At 42.5% G+C, this 21,834-nt stretch overlaps 1 protein-coding gene across 15 annotated transcripts in view; it reads left to right on the forward strand.

Moving 5' to 3' along the window:
* The window catches only part of DOCK9 (dedicator of cytokinesis 9), a 351,807-nt gene that overhangs the window by 69,872 nt on the left and 260,101 nt on the right, over positions 1 to 21,834 (forward strand). For 14 of the 15 annotated variants that reach the window (XR_003791732.1, XR_003791733.1, XR_003791734.1 and 11 more), the window contains exon 1: positions 54 to 257. The exons of the other annotated variant lie outside the window; for it this stretch is intronic. Coding sequence is in view for 10 of the 14 variants with exons in the window: in XM_029210197.1 (XP_029066030.1) it covers positions 129 to 257 (129 nt within the window). In the remaining 4 variants the exon portion in view is untranslated. Of the gene's footprint in view, positions 1 to 53; positions 258 to 21,834 lie in introns of those variants that run through there. 15 annotated transcript variants of the gene reach the window in all.

The raw sequence follows: 21,834 nt of genomic DNA on the forward strand, positions 1-21,834 counted from the left end.
GCGGGGGGGAGCAGGCGGCGGCGCCGGGGGCCGAGGGCGGGCCGGGCCGAGCGCCGAGGGCGCACCTGGCGGCGGCGCGGCCCGGCCGGACTGCCGGAGCAGGCTCGGCGGCGGCGCTGGTGGCGAGGATGTCGCAGCCGCCGCTGCTCCCCTCCTCGGCGGAGACTCGGAAGTTCACCAGGGCGTTGAGTAAGCCGGGCACGGCGGCCGAGCTGCGGCAGAGCGTGTCGGAGGTGGTGCGCGGCTCGGTGCTCCTGGTGAGTGCGGGACCACGGAGGGAGGGAGGGAGGAAGGCGGGCGGCCACCTCCTTCACGCTCCTCTAAGTCGGTGGGGCGGAGGCGGAGCCGCCGACCCTACTGGGTCTGCAGGATTAAGAGGTGGTGAAGGAGGGGGGTGTTGGACAGGGGAGAAGGGAAGGTCCTGGAGGGGCAGCAGCTCCCAGACCCCCACCCTGCGTCTAGGGGGTCCTCTCCCCACTGCTGCCCCTTCCCTCCGGGGAAATTCCCTGGGAGTGAGGTCGCCATCTCCCTCCTCCCCCCTCCCCCCCAACTTTACGTCCCTCTGCCGACTGAGAAATTACTCTCTCCTTTCCCCCTCCCTCCCTCTCACATCCCCCTTCTCCTCCCTTATTCTGGAGGGGCTTGGCACCTGTGGCCTGGAGGGGCGCAGGGGAGTGGAGCTGGGGGCTTCCTTTTCCAGTCCGCAGCCCAGGGTGGGATATGGCCCTGCGGACCCTTTGGGTGGGCTGAGCTCCAGAAGGGGAGGGGTTCTGTATTCTCTCCTCCACTCCCTCCCCCTGGCCGCCTCTTATCAAGGGTTAAGGGTCTTGATAGGAATCCCCCGTGACTTCAGCTTGGGTGCAAATTACTACGAAGTTTGGGGATTTGGAGCAAGCAGACCGGTGATTAATCTGGTCGTAGCAGAAAGTCTTTTGAGAATAGGCCTCTGGGTGTGAGGAAGATGAAGTTTTAAATCAACTTTTCTACTGCCAGGGCTGGTCCTGCTGTACTTGGAAACGCAGTATACCCCATCACTTGGAAGGTGCGGAAGAGCAGCAGCGTGCTCTCCTGGGTAGCTGGAAACTTTTAGCAGCTCCTTGCGTTGGCGCTGCCATTTGTTTTCTTGAAAGGGGCTTGTTTGTGGGTGGTTGACTTGTGTTTGTTGGAACGATCCAAGAAGAAGGGCCTTGGAAGTGATTCTCTGGGCTTTGTGGGGCTGTGTGTGGGTTATTGTTGGGGTGGAGTGCTGGGTCCCTTAACACAGGGCCTGGCTCATCTTTTCGGTGGCAGATAGATGCCCTTTCTGGTCAGACACGGAATGACATGAATGATGGTTGTGGAGATTGGAGACGAAGCTTCACTGATTTCCATAGCTAGTCTGTTCAGTTTGATTTTTCTCACAGTTGCTCTGACAGGTCCCTCTAGATTCTTCAAACTCCAATTGGTTCAATAATAAGGGATTTTATTTTTCTCTTTTTACTGAAGTTGATCATTTGACGGTAAGAGAGCAGGAGTTGAGAGTAGACCAAAACCTGGGATCTCTTCCATAACTTCAGTTGCTTTGGCTTCAGTAGTATATCCTGTATCTTCCTGACTTTTGCCAATGTGTGTATGTTAAGGAGAAAGCCCGCAGACATCTGTGGGTTTTTTTTTGTTCTGGAAGGAAACTTAGTTCTTTTAACTGGGGGCACTGTCCTCATTAGAGATTTGAGGCAAAAGAAGAGTAAATAAAATCATGATTTCCAAAGTGCGGACAGACCCTGACTGAAAAGGAGGTACTAGTTTGATAAGCCATTAGGTTGAGCACGACACTGCTCATTACTCACGTGCAACAGTCCTTGAATTCAACAGCCCTTCCTGTTGGAGGCTGGTCTACTGATAGTGACCTAGTAGTGTCCATTCCCATGCGTGACATACTGCTGCTGTGTTCTACCTCATGACACTTTAATAGTACATCTATTTTCCCTATTCACCCTTAAGCATGAACAGCCAGACGTTTGGCTGGTGTCTCAACCCTTAGTGTTGCCTGTCTGTGATCACTTGTCTGATGAAACTTGTGATGAAGCAAACACAAAATGCTGGAAAATAGGTGGGCCTCCTTGGGCCTTTGAAAGGCTCCCCCGATGAATGGGAAATACACTGCAGTGATTCTGCATTGCAGATGGAGGAATTTGCAATAGCTTACAGATACTAAAAACTACCAATCAACCTCACCCCCCTCACCTCCTGCCAGGTACTCTGCCACTGCCTGCTGTTTCTTGCTGCTCCCCAGTGTCTGCCAGGAAGCCACAGCAGGTGCACCTCTCTCGGCTTTGTTCTAGGAGCATCTAAGAAGCTACCCCTGATCCTTGCAGAAGGCAGAGCAGCAGCCAGGCCGGGGTTTGGAATCCCATGGTCCATGGATCCGTGCTTGGATGGAAGTAGTACTCTGCTCTGTTTTTGACAGCTTGGGTCAGCGCTAATACAATGCCTACAGCATAGTAAACACACAGTAAATATCTCTTAACTAGCTGACTAACGTAGCAATTCTGTAGATGGACTAAAAGAAAAACGAACAGGGTATGGCTTTAACTAGCTTTTCTCATGTTTCTGGTATTGATGAGTGGCTTTTAGTGAGATCAGAAACAACAGAATTAAATAGTTCAGTGGGTAATAAAGGCTGCCATTTAAAAAACAAGCTTTAAAGTGTAAAAGTAAGGTGTACTTATAAATTTTTCGTTAGGTTCATTTTTCATAAGCTCAGGTGCATGGGCCTTTAAAAATGATAGTGTAGGGCTTCCCTGGTGGCGCAGTGGTTAAGAATCTGCATGCCAATGCAGTGGACGTGGGTTCGAGCCCTGGTCTGGGAAGATCCCACATGCCACGGAGCAACTAAGCCCGTGTACCACAACTACTGAGCCTGCGCTCTAGAGCCCGCGAGCCACAACTACTAAGCCTGCATGCCACAACTAATGAAGCCCATACTCCTAGAGCCTGTGCTCCGCAACAAGAGAAGCCACCATAATGAGAAGCCTGCGCACCGCAATGAAGAGTAGCCCCTGCTCGCAGCAACCAGAGAAAGCCTGCGCGCAGCAATGAAGACCCAGCGCAGCCAAAAATAAATAAATTTATAAAAAATGATAGTGTATTAATTTGTTTGAAAACCTTGAAAAAAATACTAAAAAGCAGAGAGAATAGCATCACGAACCTTCATAATCCATCACCCAGATTCAGTTAATTATCAAGATTTTGCTAAACTTGCTTTAACTGTCCCCTTTTCCCCCTCGTTTTTTTGTGATTGTGAGTGCCACACCACCCATCATTTCACCCCTATATAATACCCAGTGTGTATTATTAAAAATAGGGATGTTTTCTTACTACAGTGCCATTATGTTAAAGTTTGCAATAATCTGTTGACATACTATCCAGATTTCCCAGATTGCCTAAGAAACATCTTTTAATGGTAGTTCTAATCAGGATCCTAACAAGTTTTGCTGGCTTTTTCAAATGTGGTTTACTCTTTCATGAGTCTTAGAATTATTAATGACGGAGTGAACCCTCCCTGGGGTCAGGAGTCCTGGGTTTTAATCCTAGAGCTTTAGTGGTGCAGAGTGTGGGCTCTGAAGCACCTGGGTTGTAATTCCAGCTCTGCCCCTTACCAGCTGTGCAGTCTTAGGCATATAACTTAGCCTTGGTGTGCCTCGGTTTCCTCATCTGTAGAGTAGAGATAGTAGTCATACTTACTTTATATGGTTGTTGGGAGCATTAAATGAGCAATAGAGGTAAAGCTCTTAGATGGTGCCCAGCTGATATTCTGCCAGCTACTTAAGTCACCCTGGGCTGTCGCTTAACTTCTCTGAACCTCAGGGCTCCTGTTACATGAGGAGCTGTACTAGATTGTTCTAGAGTCTGTTTCCTTACCAACCGGATTCGATTCTAAGATGCTTTTACAAGAGTAGCAGAGGTACTACTAGTAGTATTCTTAACTGTAGGAAATGTAATTTATGATTTTGGGTAATGAAAGAAGAATCCTCACAACTCCAGAATTAGCTGCCCGTGATTGAGAATAGTCAGGAGGGCAGCACGTTCAAAATATATGCAAACTCAGGAGAAAAACTAGAAATAGTTCCCTGATCAGGGTTGAGTTGCGATTGGGCCTTTCAGATGCATTAAAGATAGCATCATAATGACCTAGATCTAACGGAGTATACCACCCAAGGCCTAAAAATATTCTTTTTCTGAAAGGTTTGTGTAAATATTGGGACAGGGCGCTTTGCATGGGTTTGCTGGCTCGACTGTGCTTGGGTATTGATGCCCAAGTCATCTGGCTGCCGGCTTCCTTGCCGATCTTATCTCAGCGTGTTCAGCTTCAGGCTCTCCTTTGACATCAAGCCCCTGCTGGTGACACCATTGCACAGCCATCGGAGAGCCTGCAGTATGAAACGAAATGAAACCAAGTCAGGCCGTCACTAAATTTTCCTTTGTGTAACTGGAGGATGATGGACAGAGGTGTGGGATGATAATCTCCTGGAGTGCACGCTTGAGGCCCTTCTCGCCCTCCCAGTTCAGTCAACACGAGATTCCAGTATGATCTGAGGTAACCCGAGACCCGAGGGGTGGTGTTCTTTGAAATCCTCAGGTAACGTAAAACCTCATTTTGGCTGTAATTTTAAATCAGATAGGATAGGAAATCGGTAACTGAACTGGCCTGAGCTTCACCTCACTGTCTTTCTCCACCCTCTGGTAGAGTCCTAACAACAGAAATGTCCCAGAATACAGGAAGCAGGGTGGAGGCCCATCTCCAACTAGATAATCAACAATAGGTTCTATTTCTTTGGTTTCTGATCCATTTGAATATTGGGAGACAGGAGGACATTAGTAATGCCTTGAATTTGAAAAGGGAAGAAGGGAACTGTGAAATCTTCATTCACATTTGATGAGGGCCTGCTCTGTGCTAGGACTTTTTGCTGGGTGCTGAGGACCTGCTGCTGTGTTGGAGCAGGCCCTTGCCCTGAAGGGCTTATGGTCTAAACAGGTGGACAGGTCACTGTTCAACAAAAAGATAACGGTACGCAGGAGCACATATAAAGGTTCAGATGCCTGATTCAGACAACACATGGAGATGAAATAACAGAGAACTGATATACTTGGGAAAGGGTTTGTGAAGAATTGAACTGGACCTGGAAGATGTAATGATAAGGAAGACTTTTCTCCAGAAAAGAATGAGAGAGATTGAGCACATGCTTAAAATGCCCGGCTAGGCAAAGAAGGAGCAGAGCAGCTTGGACAGAGAGGGGTAAGTTTTAGAAGGAAGGGAGAGAAGCTTTGAGAAATACAGTTGCTAATTTGGGGAACAATTTCAATGACTGGCTGAGAACACATCATAAACGCTTCTTAGAGAGATCTTCCCCTCAGTGTAATCTTGGGGGTAAATAATATGACAATTTTGTGTCACACAAGCCTAAGGACCCAAAGAGAAGTCTGTGACCCAGAACAGAAAACAGACCTCTGTGTGTGTCAACCTTTAGGGTGCATGTGAGCAGTAGTGAAACATGGTGGGTACACCATTGAGTAAATGATACTGCATAAAAAGTATTGGGGTCCCACCTTATACAGTAAGTCCCCTACATACGAACCTTCAAGTTGTGAAGTTTCAAAGATGTGAACATGCCCCTGTATCCCAGCTGTCGTCCTGTACTACTGTACTTTTCAAGGTACTGTACTGTAAGATTAAAAATGTTTTCTTTATTTTTTGTGTTTTTTTAACGTAGTTTTTGTGTGAAAACTATTATAAACCTGTTACAGTACAGTACTATATAGCCGATTGTGTTAGTTTGGTACCTAAGCTAACTTTGTTGGACTTACGAACAAATTGAACTTAAGAACACACTCTTGGAATGGAACTCCTTCGTATATAGGGGACTTGTGTCGCTGAAATAAGTGATAACTAAATGTAAGAGTCACATGTAAAATAAATCAAAGAAACAGCATAAAACATGGGTGAATAATCATGTAAGGGTGGAGAGGAATTTTTTTAAAGCATGAAAGTAAAGGAAAATAGTTTGGCCTGGGCTTGGGAGGTGAACCAGGGCTTTGCCATTGATGAGCTGAGGACTTTGATCAAGTTTCTTCACCTAAGCCTCGGTTTGCTCATCTGAGAATTGGGATTGTTAGGTATTATTATCTTAGGGCATTCTTTTTTTTTTTTTTTTCCTTAGGGCATTCTTAAAGTAAAGATTAAACAGTTTAATATATGTAAAGATCCTTAATACTAAGTGCTTAACAAAGGTAAGCTTGTATTATGATAATAAAAGATTGCTTGTCTTGACTAAATATATCTGGAGCCAGCATTTATTAAGCACTTACTGTGTCCTAGGATATGTGTTAGGGCTTTACATGGGAGGTCAAGTCACTTCAAGGTCACAAGCCTGTAAGTGGGGGGATCTGTGTCTTGAACCTGGGCACTGTGGCTTCAGACCATGTGTTCCTACTCACCACTCTGCCTTCTGCCTCCCCATGCAAACTCAAACCTCTGTTCTGTATGTTACAAGTACCATAAATTTAAAAGTCAAATAATAAACTTAGGAACAGTATTTGTCTTCTCTGTATATCTATATCTCTGTCATAGTGTTAAGTTTAAAAAAATATATTGAGAGTTCTTATGAATCAATTAAAGAAAGAAAAATACTCCAGAAGAAAAATGGGCAAGGACATTAATAGGTAATTCCTCAAAGAAAGGAATACAGTTAGCCAATAAAGAACAGAAGAAAAAAATGTTCAGCCTTGCTAACAATTAAAGAAACATTAATTACAGCAAGGTGCCATTTTGCTTGATAAATTTGCAAATTTGCAGAGATAGAAAAGGTTTTGCACGGATGGGGTGAGCCAGGCACTTTTGTTTGCAGGGCTTCCTCATCCCACAATTCCAGGGGCCCCATTCGCATGGCATTTTATGAGCATTGTGTCACCTGGGTTTTGTAACATGCATGGTATAACTTTTTGAGCTGGGCTGTATGTATGAAGAACTTTAATGTGCTTCCGTTCTTTGGCTCAGTACATACGATTATAGGAATTCCCCCTAAGGACTAAACTGAAATGTACATAAAAGACAGTGTCTGAAGTCACAGTGCTGATGGTTCAAGGCAGAAAATGTAAAATACTGACCAACTGCAAACGATCTAAAGGTCTTAACAGTAGTGTAAATGGATTGTGGGTTTGGATTGTTTATGATGCCATTAAGTTTAGTTTTAGAAGAATAATGACTTGAGAAAATTCTTCCATTATAGTGTTGGGAGGCAGTGAGGCCTGTGGTTAAGTTTGGGGGCCTGAGTTCTGTTACCACTTTAATACTAACCACTATGTGACCTTGGGTTGTGCCCCTGCAGCCTGGCTTCTGCCTTTAGTGTGGGGTAGCCTCTCCGTCCTCACCCCTTCAGCTTGTCTTCTGCAGCATTTGTTACCACACAGCACCTCTCTCCCCTTCTCTGGTTCTCCCGCTCCTCTGTTCCCTTGCTTCACTCACCACCCTTCCGAAAGAGTCCCTTCTCCACCTTTGGCTCATAACATTTAATCTCTTCCCTGCACTCTGCAGGGAGCTGCATACCTTCATTGCAATTTCTGAATCATTATCTCAGTTTTGATTTTTCCCCCCAGCTCAGACCTGCTTTTCTGCTAACTTGCCTGACGTGTACTTGGCTGTCCTACCAGTCCCTTAAGTTTAGCATCTATGAAACATAAACAGTCACTTTTCATCTCAAAGCAGGCGTCCTTTTCGCATACTTGTTTTCTGTAGTGAGAGTCATCGTTGCATGGTCACCAACTCTGAAATCTCTAATTCCTCCTTATTTCTCCCTCACGCCGCCTCTCCATTGAGGGTGGCGGGGGACCACGTTGTCCATATTCTGGCACCTGGGTTGATGGGACAGCCAGTGTCTTGAATGTGGTGGGTTCTTTTTTTTTTTTTTTGGCTGCGTTGGGTCTTCGTTGCTGCACACAGGCTTTCTCTAGTTGCGGTGAGCGGGGGCTACTCTTCGTTGCGGTGAGCGGGGCCTACTCTTCGTTGAGGTGCGCGGGCTTCTCATTGCAGTGGCTTCTCTTGTTGCAGAGCATTGGCTCTAGGCGTGTGGGCTTCAGTAGTTGCAGCACGCAGGCTCAGTAGTTGTGGCTCGCAGGCTCAGTAGTTGTGGCACATGGGCTCTTCCCAGACCAGGGCTCGAACCCATGTCCCCTGCATTGGCAGGCAGATTCTTAACCACTGCACCACCAGGGAAGCCCCACAATTTACCTATTGATGTGTATGTACATTTGTTTCGCATCTGTTTCCCTCACTGGACTGTTGGTTCACCATGGTTTCCATGCACTTAGCAGGGGCTCGATATATATATATATATTTTTTTTTTTTGATTTTTTATTGAAATATAGTTGATTTACAATGTCGTGTTAGTTTCAGGTGCACAGCAAAGTAATTCAGTTATATACATATATATATTCTTTTTCAGATCCTTCTCCATTATAGGTTATTACAAGATATTAGATTTTTTTTTTTTTGATGAATGAAAGACTCCTGAAGTCTCTACATCTGACACGTTTTATTTTTAAATCTTTTTTTGATTCCCCACTGCCCCTAATTTCTCTCCCCTGCACCCATTTCTATTTACTTCATTCTAGCCTATCTCTCTCTGCCAGATTAACTTTCCTAACGCACAGGATCCATTGTATCATTAGTTTCTCATTGCAACCTGATAGATTTGATGATGTTCATGTACATAAGAATGCATCACTTTGAGGCTGGCCCTTTGTCTGCTTTAGTTTAGAAAAAGCAAGTTGTCAGTAAATCTGTGTGATCTTTGCATAGGTTTTGAGAGCAGCTGCGCATTTTAATACAAGTAATATTCATTTCCTTTTTTAGGACAGTTTTCTTTTCACCAAATCTGTTGAACTCCAACGTGTAAAAGAACACAATGATCTAATTCTTATGTTAGGTATCTAGTAACTCATCTGAGAACAAAACAAAATAAAACAAAAATACAAATAATAAAAACCTGGAAGTGCTTTTCTATCACTTGAAGCATGAGTTTTGCAAATCATTAAGAAGTACTTAGATGGTGAAGTTTTTTCTGTTTCTTTTACATCTCTGTCACTTTTTCTTTTTCTCTGATGGACTCCTTAAATTCTTATCAGCAAATTGTTGGCAAGGAGACTTACTACCTGATCAGAGCTCTGTAATGCCAAGTGGTTTGTTGGCATCTCCCTGCCACCCCCCTCCCACCGCCGCTTTCTTTGAAGTTGGCAGGAATAAATACAATCAAGATAGTGCTTGGGTATGTCTACTTAGGGAGGCTGGCTGGGTCAGTGCATGTGTTGGAGATGTGCCCATTTATTTATTATAGATTAACATTTGTTGAATGTTAGTCTGAAAGTGAATCTGAAAGCAGATGTCATTGGACTGCCCACCATCTCCATTGACCACAAGAAGTTTATTCTCAAACTCTGTGTACTTAGAGATTCACATACTGTATTTTCATACAGAAAATACACGTTCTGTCATGTGGATATAGAAATGTTCTAAGAGTTGTTTACCATGATAAATTAAAAAATTATAAACAGTATATGCAGATTGTTCACTTTTTAAAAAAGCATAAGCACTCTTTTGTTGATGAAAAAGTTTTATGGTATTACAGATGCTACAGTACAGTATGGTCTTGTTTCAGGAATAAGTTAGATATCAGATGTTTAGTCTTGGAATTCTAGAACTTAGAAAATAACCGTGGTATAACCAAGTTTCTGGTAATAGGGGGATAGTTCTGTGAGGAGTAGCAGTAGGATGTAGTGGATAAGAACTTGAGCTCAGGAGATTCTAAACCCAGCTCTTCAGAGAAAGCTCAGCTTTCTCAGTCTCTTCACCCCAAGAATGGACATCATAATAGCACTCATCCCATAGATGTTTGTGATGATTAAGTGAGAAGATGCATATAAAGCACTTAGAATAGGGCCTGGCGCACAGTAAATACCCAGTAAGTACAAGTTTTTGTGATTTATGAGGGCAGCCTAAAGGAATATCATATAACTCTTAAAAGTGCTCCTTATGGAGGACTTATAATGGGAAAATTTTAACGTTGGGTGAAAAAGAAATAGTATGTGGAAGTGTGTACGTCACAATTGTGTAAGAAATAACCTGTGTGTAAGAAAAACGTTGGAAGGAAATACGTGAAAAGGGAATATGATTTGTTCTTTATATACTCTAATATTTCCTAATTGTTTAACTTTCATAAGTGAATGGATAATAACCTATCAAGAAAAAAGAAAACGAATATAGGAGGGAAATTTTGGTGCTTCATATAAGACACTCCAATTGGTCCTCTTTGAAAATTGTACATCTTAGTGCTTATACAGGTGTGCATCTTAATGTAAAATGTGTGTTCCTGGAATAAGATAAACACGTGCATCTTGGTAGCAAAAATATTGTCAACAAGAGTCCTGCTTTGAATGCTCAGAGGAAGGAGGCCCAGGTGAAATAATGAAAGGTTGCACTTGATGGTGTTATAAAATTCTTTCCAAAAAACATCTTGTGTGAGCCTCTGGAAAAATGTAGTCAGATAGACAGGGATAGTGGGGTTTTTGGTTTGTTTGTTTATTTGTTTAAATTTCTATTTTGATGAGGAAACTGAAGACCAGAGAAATCAAGTGACTCGCTTAAGGTCACCTGGCTCATAGTTAACACTTCTTTCTTGATAGGGTGGCAGGTGTGTAAAAAAAGATATAATTTTAAAATTTGAGTTTGTCAGAAACTTTTAAATGGTTAATTTGAATCATTACACGCCTTTGTGGAAAGTACCATGAATTCTCTGGGTTGGTAGAAATTTGTGACATGGAAATGAAATCATACTGCTTTGGAGGTGAAAGATATCTCTAGAGGTCATCTGGTTCAGCTTCCTAATTTTACAGATGAGGAAGATAAGATCTACCATGATTAATCTGTTTATGGTCATACAGTTCGTGTTACAGACAAGAACAAAGAACAAAATCTACAGAGTTTACTGGCTCTGATCCAATGTATTTTCCACTGACCCCAGGAAATAATTGAATGTACTTTGTTTACTTTTGCATTTTATCAAGTATCTTTACATACTGTGGTAATCAGATCATATCAGAATATGAAACATCTATTTGTACCATGGATCTCTTTCCCGCTTGTATATTTCATTAGTCCTAGGCCAGTTTGTAGGTGAAATTGACATTCATTTTTCCATAAGCCAAGAAATGAGTTCTTCATTTCTGTTTAAGGGATATTAGGAGGACAGAGAGAAAGAAATAAAAAGCAAGAATTACAAGATTAATCTACAAAAGATCTCAATAGAAACTTACTGAAGAAGGAAGAATTAACTTAGTAGTCAGATAATATTTTTTTAAGGGATATGAAATCACGGTTTTATGTGTACTTTGGTTAAAATAATTATGTGGCTTGAGGAAAAAACCTTCATGGGCCTATTAACCTAAAGTTCTTTAATGTAGAGTAAACTCTGTTAACCTAGGTCATTTTGCCTTTCAGCCCGCTTTGCCTTGGCTGAAATAAATATTCAGCTGTAAATGGCAGCTTGTTCAAATTGTGTCATTACAAAGAGTTGTATTCCTAAGATTGTTTAGAGAACTTATCCAATCTGTCATTCTAACTTATTGCTATTTTCTTAAGTAGAAAGCAGAGTTCCTATGGTGATAGCAGAGGTCCCATAATATTTATAGTATACTAAATTCGTTCATAAACCATTACACTAGCTAGTATTTACAGGATATTTAATCTCTGAGGTTAGCTTTTTTTCTTCCCAGGATTTGAATATGTTCATTTAGCCATTTTAATTTTCTTTATTCTTTAAAAAAAAACCTTCTGAAAGAATGTTAACTATTTTTTTCTGGAAGATGAGAAATAACTGCTGTTTTATCATTGTTTTTTTAAAATGGAAGAATGTGTACCCTACTGATTTCTTTGGAGTTGATTTTGTGAAAAACCAATTAAAGTATCAAACTTTTAAAGGGACTTAGAATTCAAAGCCACTGAAAACTGAGATGGGCAAAGATTCCTGACACAATGTTAATTTCTCCTGGAAGAATTAATATATCAGGCATAGTTGCTGGGGGCTCCATAGGTGGTGGGATGGTGGGATGGTGGGGATGGGCTCCTTTGGTGGATTTTGGGGAGGGTGTGGTCCATTTTAGGAAAGGGGTTTCAGAATAGCTTCCAGAATTTGAGAGAATCACAGATGTCTTCTTCCATAGCTTCAGTTGTTGGAAATGATCAGAAAGAGTGCTGACTTCTTTCTTTACAACTTGGAGTCTTGGTGTCTTGGATGTCCCCTATTCTGTGAAGCAAGCCCCAAACCACTCTTCCCCACAGTCTCCCAGCATATTCCAGTGAGCTGTACACCTGCTGTTATGAGACCTGGGTTCTACCTGTGATGCCTATCCCTTTGTGGTCTTGGCCTGGTGTCACCCACACAATGTGGGGGGACACTGACCAGCCTACAGTGGATGTAAGATCCTCCTTTCGGACCAGATTTTTTTCTTTGGAGCCTGGCCTACTGCGGCCCTGGAGCTCATTTCCATCAAAGGTGACCTTTGGGAGGGGAGGGGCAGAGGCCACATGGAGCCCAGGCTTCTGTGCTCCAGGCTTCCTCGTGATCATCTTCTTCTTATCAGTCCAGGGTGTCTTGCCCTGGAGCCTCCCAGAGGATTCAGTGTCCTCTTTATCTTTTAGTCAGGATCTTAGCAGATCTTGAGGCATTTTTTGAGTTCTTTTTTTAAAAAAATTAATTAATTAATTAATTAATTTTTGGCTGTGTTGGGTCTTCATTTCTGTGCGAGGGCCTTCTCTAGTTGCGGCAAGCGGGGGCCACTCTTCATCGCGGTGCGTGGGCCTCTCTCTATCACAGCCTCTCTAGTTGCCGAGCACAAGCCCCAGAGGCGAAGGCTCAGTAGTTGTGGCTCACGTAATTGCTCTGCAGCGTGTGGGATCTTCCCAGACCAGGGCTCGAACCCATGTCCCCTGCGTTGGCAGGCAGATTCTCAACCACTGCGCCACCAGGGAAGCCCTGTTTTTTGAGTTCTTAACAGTGACATTAGCAGACAGAAATGTTGTGTTGTTACAATTTTTTAAGCTCTTGTGCTTAAAAACTTGTGTTCAGTAGATCCCCAGTTGTCACTGGTTGTTCATTTACTCAACAGACACTACAGGATAAACATTTGATTAAGACACAGACCTTGTCCTCAAAGACTGTGCAGACTAGAGGGAAAAGGAGCACAGACAGGCCCCAGGGAGCCCTTGGGTTGGTGTTCCCCTTTGGGAGTCCTCTGCTTCTTGGCTGTTTTCGCACCCTGGAAGGAAGAAGGACGGTTGTGACCTGTTGCAGGTTGAGTTCCTAGGAAGGTGCTGAGAGTGAAGTCAGCTTTCTGGGAAGTAGAAAGGTACTGGGACCTCAACCATTACACTGCTTTCCTGAGACCCAGGAAACATGAAGCTTGACCTGCCTGTTCATTGTAGGAGTAGTGACAGAATGTTTGTCTCATGAAGATATTGAGTAGAGATAGAGGAAACTCACATCATTGATAAGAGTGCAATGGGAATTGTGGGTCAGGCTCAAAGGCACAGACTATAGAGCTAGAGAGGGAGCTATTAACATCCTAAAGAGTCCTAAAATTAAGATTTTTATCTATGCACGAGTAATTTACTTTGCCAACTAGGGAGAACAGATTGGGCGTTTAAGAGATTTATTTCTCGTGACATCTAGAATATGTACTGAGGTGCAAAGATCCCCAAATATGCAGGGATTTAGATCTTGATCATGTCCTTATTTAGTCCTAGAAGCCATATGAAACTTACGTTAAGTAATTCAGTGTGATAGTAACATATTAAACTTAGGTTAAATAATATGGTAGTATATTATTGTAGTTATTTATATACTATGGTTGAGGGTTTAAGAACTGTAAAACCTCTGCTTTCTTCAGAACTGAAAATGAAACCAATTTTTGTGGGGCTCCAGATTAAAAATAATCTGAATTGATTGTGAGAACTGTGCATGAAAAGAAAGTTCAGTTTTTTATGCAAAATTGTCAGTGACTTTAAGCTCCATGGCACAGAGATTTGCATGGTGCTGTTGCCTGGGTTTTTAGTGATTGTAAAAGATACTAATCATGGGCGCTTTTGGAAGCAAGGTGACATCCTGCTGATTGCACTTAGGCTAATGATAGCATAACTGACACTAGAAAAGTACCCCTTTTCAAGTGCTGAGGAATGTCTTTATTAATAAAATACTAAAATTCGTTCTTATGTAAGGGTGCATTACTTGGTTTAGGCTTGATTTTTATTTAGTTTCATAGATTGATTTTTGCTTCCTACTTTTAAGGACGTGTGGATTGTGTTAGTAAGCTCCTGGGAAAAGAAATGAGCACGTATTTGATTGACAAATAAATACACATATTATAGATGCTTCCACATCTATGTCTCCACATTTCTGAATAGATTTTTTTAATAATAGTGTTTATTTATTTTTACTTGTTGACAGTTTGCTTTATTTATTTATTTATGGCTGTGTTGGGTCTTCGTTTCCGGGCGAGGGCTTTCTCTAGTTGTGGCAAGCGGGGGCCGCTCTTCATCGTGGTGTGCGGGCCTCTCACTATCGCGGCCTCTTTTGTTGCGGAGCACAGGCTCCAGACGCGCAGGCTCAGTAATTGGGGCTCACGGGCCCAGTTGCTCCGCTGCATGTGGGATCTTCCCAGACCAGGGCTCGAACCCGTGTCCCCTGCATTGGCAGGCAGATTCTCAACCACTGCGCCACTAGCGAAGCCCCTGAATAGATAGATTTTTAAAAATTAGTTTTTTACTGAAGTATAGTTGATGTACAGTATTATATAAATAACAGGTGTACAGTATAGTTATTCACAATTTTTGAAGGTTATATTCCACTTACAGTTGTTATAAAATATTCGCTATAATCCCCGTGTTGTACAGGAATTGATTTTAAAAAAAATTTACTTATTTATTTGGCTGCGCTGGGTCTTAGTTGCGGCATGCGGGATCTAGTTCCCTGACCAGGGATTGACCTGGGCTGCCTGCTTTGGGAGCGTGGAGTCTTAACCACTGGACCACCAGGGAAGTCCCAGGAATAGATTTTTTAAAAAAAATTAATTTATTTATGGCTGTGTTGGGTCTTTGTTGCTGCACGTGGGCTTTCTCTAGCTGCAGCGAGTAGGGGCTGCTCTTTGTTGCGGTGCGCAGGCTTCTCCTTGGCAGTGGCTTATTGTTGCGGAGCACAGGCTCTAGGCGCGGGCTGCAATAGTTGTGGCTCACGGGCTCAGTAGTGGTGGCTCACGGGCTCTAGAGGGCGCAGGCTCAGTAGTTATGGCGCACGGGCTTAGTTGCTCCGTGGCATGGGGGATCTTCCCAGACCAGGGATTGAATCTGTGTCCCCTGCGTTGGCAGGCGGATTCTTAACCACTGCGCCACCAGGGATGTCCCCAGGAATAGATTTTTAATTTCACACATACACCAAACTAATTGAACACATTTGTTGAGTCCCTACATGTGCCAAGTACTGTGCTAGGTGCTTGGGGGAAGCAGGATGAGTAAGACAGATCCTTTCCTACCTTGCTGACAGACTAATAGGGAGGGAAGATTGCAAAATAAGCTTTATGCACATTTAAGTCGAAGATTGGAACGTTAAAAGTAACGTGTTAAAGGCTACTAAGGAAAAGAGAGTACCTCTAGTGGAGGAAATTAGAAAAAACTTACTGAAGATGGTGGCATTTTGAGCTGAAAGTAGATTTGAGAGATGACAACTGTTCTGACTAGAGGGACCCTGTGATGAAGGCCCCGAGGAAGGAAATCTGGGGAACATGGTCGTTGAGCCTGGTGAGGTGTTGGGAGAGTTAGGGGCGCACAGATCCCGGTCACCCAAGGAAGGAGGGGGCTGACAGAGGCCATGTCTGGAGTGTTGACTTTTTTCTTCGTTTTGGGTTTTTGAGCTGGAAGGTGTCTGGATCAGAGCTTTGCCGAGGGACTATGGTGACCATGACATTGGAGCCCAGTGGCTGGGGTGGGGATAGAGGCAGAGAACTGGGGTTTTAGATGTTACTTAGGAGACTTTACCATAATTTAGGCAAGAGGTAGAGGTCATGTGTAAGAAGAATTTTGGGATAAAGTCGCTAAGTATTTGAACCTGATTAGGTTAGGTTTTGTATTCTGTAAATATTTACCAATAATCCCTCCTCCTCCCACCCCAGGGTGAGCTTGGCGTGCTCCCTGGCTACGGGAGAGTGGGAAGCTGGAGGCATTAAATACAGTTTCAGGCGGAGACCAGGAAGGTGGTGATACAGAAATCTGAGGACACCCACCCCTCTTACTCAGGCCTTGAAGGAAGTGTAAATTTACCTGGCCTCCTGCTTTCAGATAAACTGGTGCAGACAGATGAGACTCTCATCTCCCACTATAAACCCCACCAGAGAAAGGGGTTAGCAGTGAGCTGTTAGGGATCTTCATTTTTTAGAGAGTGTTTAGGGTAGAGCCGGTAGCTTTAAAAACCACCCATCTAGTCCTTTTTAAAATACTCAGTCGTATCAGCGTATGCTAAACCAGGAGGTCCCGACCAGCTGCTTTCTCTGCCACTGTGTCTTTAAGGCCGATAGTCTGACTTCATATCAGTTTTCTGGAATCACCTTTCTTCCCTCTTCTTTCAAGGAAAAATTAAAGAAGTCTTTCAAAATGGTAGGTTCATAAACAGTTATTTAGAGAGAAGATAGATAATTAGGTAATTCATTTTGTTACCCTTTTCATGCACATTTCTGTAATTTACTTGTTTTAGGCAAGAGAAGATAAATGACTGCTCCGTACAGCGGGGCCCCAGTTCATTTTTGGATGTGAGTTTCTTTAATATTTCCAGATACAAGCTAAGTCACTGCGTGGATTGATAAATTATAGATGGAAAAGTGTTCTCAGTTTTCCTCCTCTTGGATTTCTTTGCTTCCTATGACTGTAGATCTCTCCTCCTTGAAATCCCATCTTCCTTTGAACTGTTGTTACTACCTGGCTGTTAATCAATATGGTGACAATGGTAATAATGATAACTATTTTTTCATGTCTTCCTTTGTCTCTCACTGTTCCCCATTCTGCTTCCACTGTAGCCATACCCGAGAAGAATGAGTACCTGAAGTTTTCCTCCTTCTACCCTCCAGAGAGTTTAGCTGCTACCTCTATTTCAAAAACTCATCCCATATCTTAATTTCCAGCCTTAACCAAGACATATTTGAGGGTCAGGAAAAGCCAGTTGGTGAAGGGTTATGGTGAGAGAAAAATGAGGAGAATCAATGAGAATTTGCCCCAAATAGAAGATCTACAGGTCTTAGTTGGCGGCTCCAGAATAGAGAAGCACAGGAGGTAATGGAGACGTGAAGGTGTTGAACCTACCTTTCTTGTTGTGAGGCAGAGCTACGCAATGTGAAATCCACTGACTGGAGTTTGTTTGTGAATTGTTTATAACTGGCCTATGATGAGATATGTGCAGAAATTGAGAATAAGTGTTTAGAAATCTTTAACAGTTTGACGGGGCAACTTTGAGTCTGTTGAATCTAATAAAAATTGTGACATATCTTGCATGCCTTTGTCTTTTATTTCATTTGTTGTTATTATTATTTGGTATAATATAGAAGTGTTGGTCCCCAGTGGAATGGGGGAGTAAGAGCACCTTCACAAGTAGTTTGAGAAGGCTGGTGTAAGTTTGTGAGGATGGTAGTCGGGGATGTTCTATTTGAAGTGGTTGGTTTGGGCAGCAGGAATGAGGGATGCCCAGGCCGGGAGCAGGTGCGTGCTCCTATTAGCAGCTGAGGAAAAGGGTTCCCTAGTGAGACTGAGTCTTGTGACTTGAAGGAGGTTTTGGGGTGAAGAATAGTGTTTAGGCACATGGTGCCCACACCCAGGTGAGGCCCAGCCCCATCGTTTGGTAGGAGTGTGTATATTGCCCTACCGGCAGGGGCTTCTAGGCTCGGGCTGTTGGACCATCATCCGTAGTGTCATTTTGGGCTCACCAGACATGAATAGGGTATCACGTCTTTCCCTGTGCCCTAAGCTTGCTTTTCCTCTTTTATTTGTCTCTGTCCTTTTGTACCTTGACTCTGCCTAGATATACTGCACAGACCTAAATGGTGATTCTTCTCTTTTGTTTCCCAAATGCGTCTTTAAAATTCTTCTAACATGAAGAAGGATTCCTTCTGTTGGTAGTTTTCCTGGACCCCTTATATTCTAAGCCGTGCCCCTTTCCATAGGCCTTTTCCCAATTCTATCACTTGTCTGACAGTGGCTCCTTCTTCTTTCTGTGAAAGGTGGTGTCACGATAGATGTCCAGCAGGTACTAACACCAGCAGAGCAGATTCTGGCATCCTGGGCTGGCGATTTCCTAATTCTGTCTTTTCCAGCGAAGTGACAGGATATTAAACCACTGAACTGGTACGCGGTCCTCGGCTGCCTGCCAACGGAATATTCGGGGAAAGAATGGACCAGCTTTTGTTTCTCTTGCCTTCTGTGTAGCCTTGGGGTGGATTCTGAGGGGATGTTTTCCCTTGCAGCTCTAACCCGTTTGGTATTGAGAAAGCAGGAAAGCGAGTTTTCCTGTTACAAGCAGTGAACAAAAAGCAAGCAGCGGATGGAGATATCCTGTTGGAGGAGGCTTGGGGCGTGAATGTCGACAAATGCACCTCGCTCTTCCCGTGTCTTTAAGGAATACGAGGAGATGGGAAGGAAATCAGTCACTCTGCAGGCCAAGTCGAAATGGTTTTCCGTTTATTTATGGGGCTTAATAAGATTATAAGAGTGTGCTTTGTGATTTAAAAACTTGTCAGACACAGAGATCTATAGCACATGACAAATTAGGAAAATGAAATAGTTTTTTGTTTCCCATGAGGTTGTTCTAAGTTTGCCTGGGAGGGGGCAGTGAACTGTACAAGTAAATGTAAACTCTATCCAAGTTTTATTTATTATTAAGTTTAAAGATCACTTAAAATGGCAAATTCTTGTTGAATTAGATTTATAAGAGGATGGTTTGGTATATGCTCTTAGGGGACCATTCCTTGGTACTTTTTAAAGAGAACTAACTTTTTCCTCTCTTACTACAAGAGCAATACGTGTTTATTATAGGAAAATTAGATAACACGTATAGCCAACTGAACAGTACAGGAGTGGGCTGGAAAGACATAGAAATGGAAAATTAGAGCAGTGTGGTAAAGGAGAGAAAACCAGGGTCTTCTGGGAGCAGTGGGGGTGGGAAAGGGTCAGGGACGATCTCCCCAGGCACCACCCCGGGGAGGCTGTCTTGCTTGCATGCCACACCTTCAGCGGTGACTTTATACCCTTTGAGACTGGTGTCCCCACTCTACCACGAGTCTAGACCTGATTGAACATTCCAAGTTTGTTTGGGGCTGGAAAACTGTGATGACAAGTTGAAAGGCCAATTAACTCACTGCATTTCACATCTTGTCTGTCTAGGAGGAGGAGTGCTAGGCAAGGAGAATCTCTGAAAATAGACAGATATATTAGCTAGTGAGTGAGTGGTGTGTGTGTGTGTGTGTGTGTGTGTGTGTGAGAGAGAGAGAGAGAGAGAGAGAGAGAGAGAGAGAGAGAATCTTTGAGAACCTTGGCTGTAAGGGAGATAAAGAAAATATAAAAGAGTTGATGCAGAAGAGTAAAACAGTTTTTTTGAGGAGGGTAAGGGAGAAATGTACTGTGGCCTCTGTCATCCTTCAATGTCTTCTTGACCTTCCCAGTTCCTCCATGTCTTGCCATATTGACAGTATTTAGGTGTTCTATGGAATGAATAAGTTTCGTTTCACTGTTATATCTCAGTAAACACTTATAGAGCCGCTGTCAGCAGGTCATACTTTTAGTCAGATTTACCTTATAAGGATACCGAGAGACAGCCTTATAAGGTATGGGATTAAATTATCTTTTTTTTTTTTATCTATGAAAACTTATTTACCATAAAATCTGCTAGCCATTTTATTATAGGTAATGTAGGATTAATATGTAAAGTGGAAAGTGTAGAGGCTTGGACTGGATAATCTGTTGATTTTGGTAACTTGTTTACTTAACAGATATTCATTGAGTCCTGTTACATACCAGCTGTTGGGCCAGAAGCTGGACTAGAAATGTAAATTAGACAGTTTATTGCAAGTCTTTGCAATAAACTTTGCAACCTCACAGACCTTCCAGTCTGGTCAGGAGATAAATAGGTAACCAGACAGTTCAATGTGGTGGGATAAGAGCTCCAAAAAGAGACATGTGAGGTGTCCTGTCATTACATGGTAGAGGCATCTGTTCTGGACCAAAGGGAGTGACATCTAGGTGGAGATCTGAAGGATAAAAAGAAATAAGCCAGATAAAGGGGGTATTTTATTTTGGTTATAGGAACCAGCATGTACAAAAAGCCCTGGAGGCAAGAAAAAGCATGGCTTTTTTTTCCTTTTAGTTTAGCATCCAGTAACTAAAAGCTGGTCAGTATGGCCAAAGTCTTTCGTCTCTGATGGGAATGATGAGAGAGGGCTCTGAAGAGGTGAGCTGGGACCCAACATAAGGCCTTCTTAGGCACGTTTAGAAGTAGAAACTTAGGGGTTCAGCAAAGATGAGGGGCAGAGGATCAATACAAAAAAATCAGTAGTGTTTCTCTACTAGCAATGAACAAACCGAAAGTGAAATTAAGAAAACAGTTCCAATTACAATAGCATTACAATAAATAGCATCAAAAAAAATAAATACTTAGGACTAAATTTAACTAACAAGTGTAAGAATGCTAAATAAATGGAAAGACACCCACTGTTTGTGGATTGGAAGAATTAATATCCTTAAGATGGCACTACTCCCCAAATCTATCTACAATTTAATACAATTTCTATCAAAATCCTACCTGCTTTTTTTGCAGGTATCGACATGCTGATCCTAAAATTCATAAGGAAGTTCAGGAAACCCAGAATAACGAAAAAAATCTTGAAAAAAGAGAACAAAGTTGGAGGACTTACACTTCCTGATTTCAAAACTTTCTACAGAGCTGTAGTAGTCAAAATAATGTGGTATTGGCATAAGGATAGACATATATATCAATGGACTAGAATTCAGAGTCCAGTAATAAATCCATGCATTTATAATCAATTGATTTTTTTACAAGAGTGCCAAGACTATTCAATGGAGATAGAATAGTCTTTTTAGCAAACGGTGCCGGGACAACTGGAAATCCATAAGCAAAAGATTGAAGTTGGATCCTTATGTCACACCATGTGTAAAAACCCACTCAAAATTGATCATAGACCTAAATGCAAGACCTAAAACTATAAAACTCTTTGAAAAAGAACATAGGTGTAAATCTTCATGACCTTGGATTAGGCAGTGTTTTCTTAGATATGACACCAAAAACACAAGTAATCAAAGAAAAAATGAACTGGATATTATCAAAATGAAAACTTGGGTTTCAAAGAACACTATGTAGAAAGCAAAAAAATAACCCACCGAATGAGAGGAAAGGGACTTGCATCTAGAATGTATAAAGAACTCTTACAACTCATTAATAAAAAGACCACTCAGTTAAAAAATGAGCCAAGTGTCTAAACAAATGTTTCTTTAAAGAAATATACAAATGAATCTGCTTAACATTAGTCATCTGGGAAAAGTAATTTAAAACCACAAAGAGCTACCACTTGGCTCCCACTGGGAAGGCTAGAACATAAAGACAGACAATAGCCCTTGTCTGTTATTGTCATGTTGGTGAGGGTGTGGAGAGATCTGAGCCCTCAAACATTGCTGGTGGGAATGTGAAATGGTGCAGCCACTTTGGA

This window comes from Monodon monoceros, unplaced genomic scaffold, assembly GCF_005190385.1.
Source record: "Monodon monoceros isolate NGI ecotype Baffin Bay Population unplaced genomic scaffold, NGI_Narwhal_1 Super_Scaffold_8, whole genome shotgun sequence".
In the NCBI taxonomy this organism is placed as follows: Eukaryota; Metazoa; Chordata; class Mammalia; order Artiodactyla; family Monodontidae; genus Monodon; species Monodon monoceros.